The sequence below is a fragment of the Pseudophryne corroboree genome, chromosome 10 (assembly GCF_028390025.1).
Source record: "Pseudophryne corroboree isolate aPseCor3 chromosome 10, aPseCor3.hap2, whole genome shotgun sequence".
Taxonomy (NCBI): Eukaryota; Metazoa; Chordata; class Amphibia; order Anura; family Myobatrachidae; genus Pseudophryne; species Pseudophryne corroboree.
Window position 1 is genome coordinate 131,892,939 of NC_086453.1, and position 12,311 is coordinate 131,905,249.

Sequence of the window (12,311 nt, forward strand, 5' to 3'; positions counted from 1 at the left end):
ATAAGGCGCTCACACGCTTATCAAAACAAGTGGCGTTACCGTCTCCTGATACGGCCGCCCTCAAGGAACCAGCTGATAGGAAGCTGGAAAATATCCTAAAAAGTATATACACACATACTGGTATTCTACTGCGACCAGCAATCGCCTCAGCCTGGATGTGCAGTGCTGGGGTGGCTTGGTCAGATTCCCTGACTGAAAATATTGATACCCTGGACAGGGACAGTATATTATTGACTATAGAGCATTTAAAGGATGCATTTCTATATATGCGAGATGCACAGAGGGATATTTGCACTCTGGCATCAAGAGTAAGTGCGCTGTCCATTTCTGCCAGAAGAGGGTTATGGACGCGACAGTGGTCAGGTGATGCGGATTCCAAACGGCATATGGAAGTATTGCCGTATAAAGGGGAGGAGTTATTTGGGGTCGGTCTATCGGACCTGGTGGCAACGGCTGGGAAATCCACCTTTTTACCCCAGGTCACCTCTCAGCAGAAAAAGACACCGTCTTTTCAGGCTCAGTCCTTTCGTCCCCATAAGGGCAAGCGGGCAAAAGGCCACTCATATCTGCCCCGGGGCAGAGGAAGGGGAAAAAGACTGCAGCAGGCAGCCTCTTCCCAGGAACAGAAGCCCTCCCCCGCTTCTGCCAAGTCCTCAGCATGACGCTGGGGCCTTACAAGCGGACTCAGGCACGGTGGGGGCCCGTCTCAAGAATTTCAGCGCGCAGTGGGCTCACTCGCACGTGGACCCCTGGATCCTGCAGGTAGTATCTCAGGGCTACAAATTGGAATTCGAGACGTCTCCCCCTCGCTGGTTCCTGAAGTCTGCTTTACCAACGTCTCCCTCCGACAGGGAGGCGGTATTGGAAGCCATTCACAAGCTGTATTCCCAGCAGGTGATAATCAAGGTACCCCTCCTACAACAGGGAAAGGGGTATTATTCCACGCTGTTTGTGGTACCGAAGCCGGACGGCTCGGTGAGACCTATTTTAAATCTGAAATCCTTGAACACTTACATACAAAGGTTCAAATTCAAGATGGAGTCACTCAGAGCAGTGATCGCGAACCTGGAAGAAGGGGACTATATGCTGTCTCTGGACATCAAGGATGCTTACCTCCATGTCCCAATTTGCCCTTCTCACCAAGGGTACCTCAGGTTTGTGGTACAGAACTGTCACTATCAGTTTCAGACGCTGCCGTTTGGATTGTCCACGGCACCCCGGGTCTTTACCAAGGTAATGGCCGAAATGATGATTCTTCTTCGAAGAAAAGGCGTCTTAATTATCCCTTACTTGGACGATCTCCTGATAAGGGCAAGGTCCAGGGAACAGTTAGAGGTCGGAGTAGCACTATCTCAAGTAGTACTACGACAGCACGGGTGGATTCTAAATATTCCAAAATCGCAGCTGATTCCGACGACACGTCTGCTGTTCCTAGGGATGATTCTGGACACAGTCCAGAAAAAGGTGTTTCTCCCGGAGGAGAAAGCCAGGGAGTTATCCGAGCTAGTCAGGAACCTCCTAAAACCAGGCCAAGTGTCAGTGCATCAATGCACAAGGGTCCTGGGAAAAATGGTGGCTTCTTACGAAGCGATTCCATTCGGCAGATTCCACGCAAGAACTTTTCAGTGGGATCTGCTGGACAAATGGTCCGGATCGCATCTTCAGATGCATCAGCGGATAACCCTGTCTCCAAGGACAAGGGTGTCTCTCCTGTGGTGGTTGCAGAGTGCTCATCTTCTAGAGGGCCGCAGATTCGGCATTCAGGACTGGGTCCTGGTGACCACGGATGCCAGCCTGAGAGGCTGGGGAGCAGTCACACAGGGAAGAAATTTCCAGGGCTTGTGGTCAAGCATGGAAACGTCATTTCACATAAATATCCTGAAACTAAGGGCCATTTACAATGCCCTAAGTCAAGCAAGGCCTCTGCTTCAGGGTCAGCCAGTGTTGATCCAGTCGGACAACATCACGGCAGTCGCCCACGTAAACAGACAGGGCGGCACAAGAAGCAGGAGGGCAATGACGGAAGTTGCAAGGATTCTTCGCTGGGCGGAAAATCATGTGATAGCACTGTCAGCAGTGTTCATTCCGGGAGTGGACAACTGGGAAGCAGACTTCCTCAGCAGACACGACCTCCATCCGGGGGAGTGGGGACTTCACCCAGAAGTCTTCCACATGATTGTGAACCGTTGGGAAAAACCAAAGGTGGACATGATGGCGTCCCGCCTCAACAAAAAACTAGACAGATATTGCGCCAGGTCAAGGGACCCTCAGGCAATAGCTGTGGACGCTCTGGTAACACCGTGGGTGTACCAGTCAGTGTATGTGTTCCCTCCTCTGCCTCTCATACCCAAGGTACTGAGAATCATAAGAAGGAGAGGAGTAAAGACTATATTCGTGGCTCCGGATTGGCCAAGAAGGACTTGGTACCCGGAACTTCAAGAGATGCTCACGGAGGACCCGTGGCCTCTACCTCTAAGAAAGGACCCTGTCTGTTCCAAGACTTACCGCGGCTGCGTTTGACGGCATGGCGGTTGAACGCCGGATCCTGAAGGAAAAAGGCATTCCGGATGAAGTCATCCCTACCCTGATCAAAGCCAGGAAGGATGTAACTGTGCAACATTATCACCGTATTTGGCGTAAATATGTTGCGTGGTGTGAGGCCAGGAAGGCCCCTACAGAGGAATTTCATCTGGGTCGTTTCCTGCATTTCCTGCAAACAGGACTGTCTATGGGCCTAAAATTAGGGTCCATTAAGGTTCAAATTTCGGCCCTGTCGATTTTCTTCCAGAAAGAACTGGCTTCAGTTCCTGAAGTTCAGACGTTTGTCAAGGGGGTACTGCATATACAGCCTCCTTTTGTGCCTCCAGTGGCACCTTGGGATCTCAATGTAGTTTTGGGGTTCCTAAAATCACATTGGTTTGAACCACTCACCACTGTGGACTTAAAATATCTCACATGGAAAGTGGTAATGCTGTTAGCCCTGGCTTCAGCCAGGCGTGTCTCAGAATTGGCGGCTTTATCCTATAAAAGCCCTTACCTAATTTTTCATGCGGACAGGGCAGAATTGAGGACTCGTCCTCAATTTCTCCCTAAGGTGGTTTCAGCTTTTCACTTAAACCAGCCTATTGTGGTACCTGCGGCTACTAGGGACTTGGAGGACTCCAAGTTGCTGGACGTAGTCAGGGCCCTGAAAATATATGTTTCCAGGACGGCTGGAGTCAGGAAATCTGACTCGCTGTTTATCCTGTATGCACCCAACAAGCTGGGTGCTCCTGCTTCTAAGCAGACTATTGCTCGTTGGATTTGTAGTACAATTCAGCTTGCACATTCTGTGGCAGGCCTGCCACAGCCAAAATCTGTAAAAGCCCATTCCACAAGGAGGGTGGGCTCATCTTGGGCGGCTGCCCGAGGGGTCTCGGCTTTACAACTTTGGCGAGCAGCTACTTGGTCAGGGGCAAACACGTTTGCTAAATTCTACAAATTTGATACCCTGGCTGAGGAGGACCTGGAGTTCTCTCATTCGGTGCTGCAGAGTCATCCGCACTCTCCCGCCCGTTTGGGAGCTTTGGTATAATCCCCATGGTCCTTTTGGAGTCCCCAGCATCCACTAGGACATCAGAGAAAATAAGAATTTACTTACCGATAATTCTATTTCTCATTGTCCGTAGTGGATGCTGGGCGCCCATCCCAAGTGCGGATTGTCTGCAATACTTGTACATAGTTATTGTTACAAAAATCGGGTTATTATTGTTGTGAGCCATCTTTTCAGAGGCTCCTCTGTTATCATGCTGTTAACTGGGTTCAGATCACAAGTTGTACGGTGTGATTGGTGTGGCTGGTATGAGTCTTACCCGGGATTCAAAATCCTTCCTTATTGTGTACGCTCGTCCGGGCACAGTATCCTAACTGAGGCTTGGAGGAGGGTCATAGGGGGAGGAGCCAGTGCACACCAGGTAGTTCTAAAGCTTTACTTTTGTGCCCAGTCTCCTGCGGAGCCGCTATTCCCCATGGTCCTTTCGGAGTCCCCAGCATCCACTACGGACTATGAGAAATAGAATTATCGGTAAGTAAATTCTTATTTTTTTTATTAAATGTTGATGATAATTTACTCACACTGTGCGCCCCTCACTTCTGTTTTTCACACAAACACACACACACACGCACACGCACACACACACACACACACACACACACACACACACACCCATATCCAAATATTCCGAAATACGGAATAATCCGAAATACAGAATTTTTTGAGTGAGACTAAGATAGTGAAACCTTTGTTTTCTGATGGCTCAATGTACACAAACTTTGTTTAATACACAAAGTTATTAAAAATATTGTATCAAATTACCTTCAGGCAGTGTGTATAAGGTGTATATAAAACATAAATGAATTGTGTGCTTAGACTTAGGTCCCATCGCCATGATATCTCATTATGGTATGCAATTATTCCAAAATACGGAAAAATCCGATATCCAAAATACTTCTGGTCCCAAGCATTTTGGATAAGGGATACTCAACCTGTGTGTGTGTGTGTGTGTGTGTGTGTATATATATATATATATATATATATACGTACGTACGTACGTACACACACACACACACACACACATATATACACTGTTTTCAGGCATGCATTTCCATTCCTACCTCGATATAGTGACTGTAGATCAGAGTAATTTAAGCTCAGTCCTCAGGACCCCTATAAGTTTATGTTTTGCAGACCACCTTGGTATCTTAAGAATGTATCCATTTGGAGTTAATGCACCATTAAATCATGACAGTTAAGTTTGTGTACACACTATACATCATCAGTCAGACATTGTATGGTGTGTACGCATGTACGAGCACTGATTATCCCGGCCAATCAGATGATTGGATCTTCCATTCTGCTTAAAAGATGCGATTGCGTCGTTGTATTGTGCATTTTGTAGTGTGTATGGGATTGACCAACATAAAAATTTCATCTTTGACCTTTCTGGACATAAATCGTGTAGATAGGAACAGGTAATTTATTAGTGTGTACACTGGATATCTCATGTTATCAGGATCGTTTTATCTCTATAAAAAAAATTAAAAATAAAGGTGTGGATCGTTTCTCATGTATGTCAAGTGTTTACCTAGCTTTAGTAGTGGATACACCTGAGCACCAGCTAGGTGGTCTGTGCAAAACGTCAACGGTCAGACGTCCATAACATTTGTATACCCAGCAGATAACAAGTCAGTTGGCAAATGGTCATTTATTTATCTACTGCAATCTACTCAATTACCCTACAGATGTGTCCTCGTACACATAGCTTCAATACGCCAAGTGACGCAAAGGGCCCACACAACTGAGATGCCCCGAGAGGTATAGCAAGATCATCACAGATGCAGCAAAACACCACTCAGAGTGTAGTAGAGTCACTGTGCTGCGAGTGTAACCATGCAGGAATTACTGTTAAACACAAACAAAGTTGCAGATGAAGCACAGCAGAACTTGGCGTGAGAAAAAGCTGCGGCTCGCTGCACCGTACCACCTCGCACACAGATTTACTAATGTCGCACGTCATATTGATCAGTGTAATCTAGCAAAGTAGTTTTGTGTCGCTCCCAGTTGTTTTATTTATGCAAATAAGAGGCACATTTTGAATGAGAAAGAGGCTCGGATAGACCAAATCGCCCGAGACTTGGTGCAACAAGTGGGGCTATTTGCCATGACTTGAGCAACAGTGTATGAGAACACGTGTGTATTAAACTCACTTATACTCTACTATTGGTTGCCCTTATTTACTACAGTACAGCTGGGCAGACATCCAGCCAGGGCTGCTATTTGTTTGTTTACAGAAGATGTTGCTTTCAGAATGGAGATACATATTAAAACAATGATTAGCCATCTGCTGTAATTAATTTCTTATTCGCCCACAGCCGTCTCTCGGAGTTACAAAGTCCAATCATGCTCTACTGTATGTCATCATTGGCCCGGTGGGACCATACTTTGCAGTGGGAGGATTTTCTCCAGTTTCACTTTTGGCTGATCCGAAATACGTGCGTGCCTGGATGGGGGGCGTTGGGGACTATAAGCTGGGCGGGTGAGTAATCACAGGGTATGCTGAAGTGGTTGGATCCTATGCAGCTGTTGAGAAGAAAATCTGTAGCTAAAGCCTAAATTGTAGATGCAGCTGTAGTTGTGCTCCCTATAGACTGCAATCTGTATTTATTTTGTTTTATGTAGATTTTTTTCTTGATGCACCTGAATATTTCCACACAGAAACTATGGTCCCACGATACATGTGCAGCACGAGGCAGCAAAGTTAGGGTGTCAGCAAGTGCTGTGGCTGTATGGTGATGACCATCAAGTGACGGAAGCTGGTACCATGAACTTCTTCATGTACTGGATTAATGAGCAAGGAGGTAAGTTGCATCTCTTCTGCTCATCTTGGAATAATATAATTATATACTGTCTGCAACATACATAATTTTGTAAGCTGAGAATGTTGTAACGATTGGTCCAGTACCGTACCTGACGCATTTCATTATGGAACAGCCAACAACTTCATCAGATCAGGTAAAATGAAGAGCTATAAACTACCAACCAATTAGCTCCTGTCATTTTTAAAACACAGCCTATGACATGGTAGTCTATAACATGGCAGGTAGAAGCTGATTGCCTGGCACTTTATCACTCTCCAAGGCTTAGTACATCTGCCCCTGCTTTGGGGCTGCCAATGGAACGATTTTAGTAACATCCTTAGCTTAGTAATTTGACTATGATTTTACACACCACTGAAGTAAACTAAAATGCCACATCATAAATATTTAACGATTTTATAAAACACTTTTATTTCATTTTGTCCCGCACATCCTTGAGTTGCATTTTGGCCTGCTCATCCTTTGTCCTGCATATCTTTGTGAACGTCATCTAGTTGTTTTTTATACACAGAGAAAGAGCTGCTGACCCCACCTCTCAACGGCCTAATCCTCCCTGGAGTGACCAGACAAAGTTTGCTGGATCTGGCACGGCAATGGGTAAGTTTAAAATCTTATAAGTTTTTTGTTTTGGCTATTCTTCTCCCTTATAATTTGTATAGTGTATAGTTAAGCTGCATGGAGGAAGTCTTCCAAAGCTTTTAAACTCCAGTGGTGTCTATCGATTGTTTCAATGGCACTGAAGAGATGAACTGTACTGTAAGGCGGGTGGTCTTCAGTTTGCCGGCAGCCGGGCTCCCGACGACCGGCATACTGGCGCAGGAATCCCGACCGCCGGCATACCGACAGCTTTTCTCCCTCTTGGAGGTCCACGACCCCCCTGGAGAGAGAATAGATAGTGTAGCGCGCCACCGTGCCCGCAAGGGGCACATTTGCACTCGCCCAGCTGTTGGTATGCCGGCGGTCGGGATTCCGGCACCGGTATGCTGGCCGCCGGGAGCCCGACCGCCGGCATAACATACTACACCCCTGTAAGGTAAATGTAGGGACCTGCAGATATGTGGTGTATATTTAATTTTTTTGCCTAAGAGCTAAATACACCTGTTTGTATGCTGAGTACGTAACATAGCCACGGAGGGCCCCAATGCAAATGCTCTACATGGCTACGTCATTTGCAGAGCTACTTGCCAAGATGGGAGTGCACCTGTGGATAAATGTAAAATTGGCTTTCGAAAGTTCTGTTGAAAAGTATCTGGCCAATTCCTGATATCTGCCACCATGAAAAATATGTAAATACCAGGTTGTTGTACTGGGTGTCAGCCACCTGCTACAGTGGCACCATTAACATCTCGCAATCTCCAACTCTTGAAGCTCATGTAAGTATCTCAGCCAGCAACACCAAATTTCCTTCTTTTGCATATGGGCATAAAGATTTAGGGGCTGATTCAGAGATGGCTGCTAATGCGGCCCGCAGCGCAGTTTGCCTTCATCGGCAAACTGCACATGCACAACGGCCGATTCGCTACTGCACGACCTTACAGATTGCAGCCGCATCCCGGAAGAATGCGCCAGCAATGTGGTTGACAGCAGTGGGCGTTTACGGGGCAGCAACGCAGCGTTGTGGGGACGGGGCAGGCTGGGAGCGTTTTCGGTGTGGCTGCGTGAGTAGCATGCAGCTGCTCTGATTAAAAAAAATGGCTTTGGGCCACTTGACGCGCTGCCAGGGGTCAACCTTAATTAGATGCGTCAGTAATGGAATTGTGCACATGCTGAGCGGCCTTGCCCTGTGCTGGGCGTCCCCCAGCATATGAGGAGATGGAAGCAGATCTAACTGTATATGCAGCTATCTGCCCCCATCTCTAAATAAGGCCCTTAATGTGCTCATCCCACATTCAGCCAGGAAGCCCTGATAACCAAATTAGAAGGAAAAACGTTACTAAGCCATGTGCAAACCACTACAGACAGCAGCAATAATGCCAACGTCATGTAACTGACCAGAATTTGTGTCACAGGACCGTATGCAGCACCATGAATTACTCAAGCATGGAACTGCCATTGCCTCACATCGTGCTTTTCACACTTGTATACTGACATAAATCAGTCCTACAATTTAAGCCTTTCTGATAGAATTTTAATATGAAAAGAAATTAAAACAGAAACACTTATTACAGGTTGAGTATCCCATATCCAAATATTCCGAAATACGGAATATTCCGAAATACGGACTTTTTTGAGTGAGACTGAGATAGTGAAACCTTTGTTTTTTGATGACTCAATGTACACAAACTTTGTTTAATACACAAAGTTATTACAAATATTGTATTAAATGACCTTCAGGCTGTGTATAAGGTGTATATGAAACATAAATGAATTGTGTGAATGTAGACACACTTTGTTTAATGTACAAAGTTATAAAAAATATTGGCTAAAATTACCTTCAGGCTGTGTGCATAAGGTGTATATGGAACATAAATGCATTCTGTGCTTAGATTTAGGTCCCATCACCATGATATCTCATTATGGAATGCAATTATTCCAAAATACGGAAAAATCCGATATCCAAAATACCTCTGGTCCCAAGCATTTTGGATAAGGGATACTCAACCTGTATAAAATCAAATAACTTCATATTTATAACCAAAGCACCCAATGCACGTTGAGCACTACATATGTTTTATTGCCATTATTCCGTACTGCTTTGTGTGCTCTATATTGGAAGAGGAAATGGGTTTCACAGTGAACCTTTTGTGTTGTGAAAGAGCTTTTATTCTAGCACACTGTTCGCTATTGCTGCACCATCTAACTTTGTGTATCGTCAGCGTACATGAAGTATTGGATGCTAAAGGAGCAGATAAGATCACCAAGCAAGGAAGTGCACACAGTGTAGAGAATGTGGCTGACATTGGATAATTTGAGGGATGACAACAGGTAGTGGAACGGGAGTGTGGATTTAGAGGTAGAGACAGAAAGAACAGTTGAAAAGGTAGATGGCCAACCAGCAGAGGACAGTGTCATGGAAAAGGGTGGGTTTAATGGTCAGGCTGCCCCTAAGCACAGCATTATTGTCGTCGTCCCCCACAGCCTCCGTGGTCACGGGCTGTGGAGTGGAGAGTTTTCAGGGTGGTCCATAGTGTTCAAGGTTGCAGAAAACCGGACAGATACATTTTCTAGTAATTGGGAGACTGGACCTGGGGGGCGGTAAATGATCGCGGTGGAAAGGTGAATGGAGTGGACCTTGAAGGTTTGGTGGAGAGAAATGATCTGGTAGGTGCAGACTGTGGATGCTGAATACATATGTTTACTAAATACACAAATAATACATGTATGTATTTTCTTTTTTTAACCAGATTTTCTCTGTTATTGGGACTTAGATGAAGACCATGGCCCCTTTAAAAAAAATGAATTCAAGAATGCAGAGTAACACAAAAAGTTCCAAGGAACTACTTTAAACAACTGTAGGGAGGCATACAATATTTCTTTTTCATCCACTAGGGGTCACTGGAGTACTCTTGGGATATGGACGGCCTCCATAGGAACAGGGCACTGAATATTTAAATTTAGAACACTCCACCGCTCCATATCCCAGAGTACCTCAGTGTTTTTTCTGTGCTCAAGTAGCAACAGGCTTGTGTGGCTTAGTCCACAATTATTTTGAATATTTTTTTTTTTAGTCAATATTTTTCTTACAAAGAAATTAACCATACCAATGCCAACTGCTACTACGCTCAAAGACCCTTCAGACCGCAAAATAGAAACTATGCTAAAGTCCATGTATATAGCAGCAGGAGTGCTGCTGAGACCTGGGTTGGTTGGCATCTGGGTCACTAAGGCGCTCATAGTATGGATAACAGAACTCAAGTCTGCCCTACATGACGATCACCTTATACTTCTTGCTGATCAAATGTGTGAGGCTGCGGAGTATCTATGTACAGCTTCTACTGACGTCTGTCAGCTCACTTCTCGCATTTCATCGTCACTGGTTACAGTACGACGAGCTCTCTCGCTGCGTTCTTGGCAAGCGGAGGCAGAGGTCAAAAGAGGTATAGAGGCGTTACCTTACGGTGGCGAGAAGTTGTTTGGTCCTGAATTGGACAAATGGATTTCTGAGGCCACGGGAGGAAAGTCGGTTTTCTTACCATTGCCTCCAACAGTACCAAGACGGAGATACTCTGGACCTGCGTTCAAATCCTTTAGACCTCAGTCCTTTCGCGGTCGTGGCAGAGGAACAGCCACGCCTGGTAGACGGGGTCGAGGACGTGGTTTCCAACAAACCAACACAAGTCGTCAGGACGCTAAGGTCACCGACAAGCCAGTGACATGACGGGCTACCAGCCCATCTCGGATCTCCGATTGTGGGAGCACACCTTCAGACGTTCCATTTGGCGTGGTTCCAGACATCCGCGGATGGGTGGATCCGCAATTTAGTGTTAAGAGGTTACAAAATAGAGTTCGACTGTCTTCCGCCACTGCGGTGTTTCAAGACAGGACTACCTCTCTCGTACGACAAGAGGGCGGTTCTGCAAATTGCCATTCAGTCCCTACTGGATTCAGCAGTTTTGATTCCGGTCCCTGTACACCAACAGGGTCGGTTATTATTCCAGTCTGTTTGTGGTACCGAAGCCGGATGGCTCAGTCAGGCCAATATTGAACTTAAAGGGTCTCAATCGGTACGTCACTTACTACAGATTCAAGATGGAATCTCTGCGCTCAGTAATTGCAGGTTTAGAGCCAAAGGAATTCATGATTGCGCTAGATCTCAAGGATGCGTACTTACACATTCCGATTTGGCAACCTCATCAGAGGTTCTTGCGGTTTGCAATACGCCAGAACCATTACCAGTTTCAGGCTCTACCGTTTGGCCTTTCGTCAGCGCCTCGGGTATTCACCAAAGTGATGTCTGTGATGATAGCTCATCTCAGATCCCTCGGAGTGACAATAGTTCCGTACTTAGACGATCTGCTCATCAAAGCCCCGTCTCAACAGATGCTTCTCCAACATGCGCTGCTAACGTACAAGGTACTGGTTCACCACGGTTGGATTGTCAACTTCAAGAAATCACATCTAATTCCGTCTCAACGACTTCAATTCCTAGGTATGATTCTCGATACGGTAAATCAAAGAATTTACCTACCACAACAGAAAGTACAGATTATTCGACATCTGGTACAATTAGTGCTCAAGCCACGCACAGTCTCGGTACATTTGTGCATTCGCCTCTTAGGAACAATGGTGGCGGCTTTCGAAGCGCTTCAGTTCGGAAGATTTCACTCAAGTCCATTTCAACTGGATGTGCTTGCACAGTGGTCGGGCTCGCATCTGCAGATTCACCACAGGGTGAGGTTGTCGCCAAGGGCAAGGGTGTCTCTGCTCTGGTGGCTCAAGGTACACAATTTAACCGCAGGGAAACTGTTCGGCGGCTGGAATTGGATAATTCTAACGACGGACGCGAGTCTCAGAGGTTGGGGAGCTGTAGTTCAAAATTGTCAGCTCCAGGGTCTCTGGGCGGATCATGAAAGATTGCTGTCTATAAATGTCCTGGAACTCCGCGCAATTTACAATGCGCTACGACAAGCAGTACACATGCTTCGGTCTCAGACTGTCCAACTGCAGTCAGACAACGCGACGGCAGTCGCATACATCAACAAACAAGGAGGAACGAGAAGCCGCATGGCAATGCGGGAAGTAGATCGAATCCTCAATTGGGCAGAATACCACCAGGTGATATTGTCGGCAGTGTTCATTCCGGGAGTGGACAACTGGGAGGCGGATTATCTCAGCCGTCGGGATTTTCATCCAGGAGAATGGGCATTAAATCCAGAAGTGTTTCACATGTTGGTCCAGAGGTGGGTTTACCCTCAAGTGGACCTGATGGCGTCTCGCCACAATCACCAAACGCCCCA

The 12,311-nt window shown here is 46.2% G+C and overlaps 1 protein-coding gene across 2 annotated transcripts in view; it reads left to right on the forward strand.

Moving 5' to 3' along the window:
- The window catches only part of LOC134966230 (branched-chain-amino-acid aminotransferase, cytosolic-like), a 194,976-nt gene that overhangs the window by 134,407 nt on the left and 48,258 nt on the right, over nucleotides 1-12,311 (forward strand). For both annotated transcript variants that reach the window (XM_063942800.1, XM_063942801.1), the window contains 3 exons: nucleotides 5,911-6,074; nucleotides 6,254-6,396; nucleotides 6,926-7,011. In XM_063942800.1, the coding sequence (XP_063798870.1) occupies nucleotides 5,911-6,074; nucleotides 6,254-6,396; nucleotides 6,926-7,011 (393 nt within the window). The remainder of the gene's footprint in view (nucleotides 1-5,910; nucleotides 6,075-6,253; nucleotides 6,397-6,925; nucleotides 7,012-12,311) is intronic.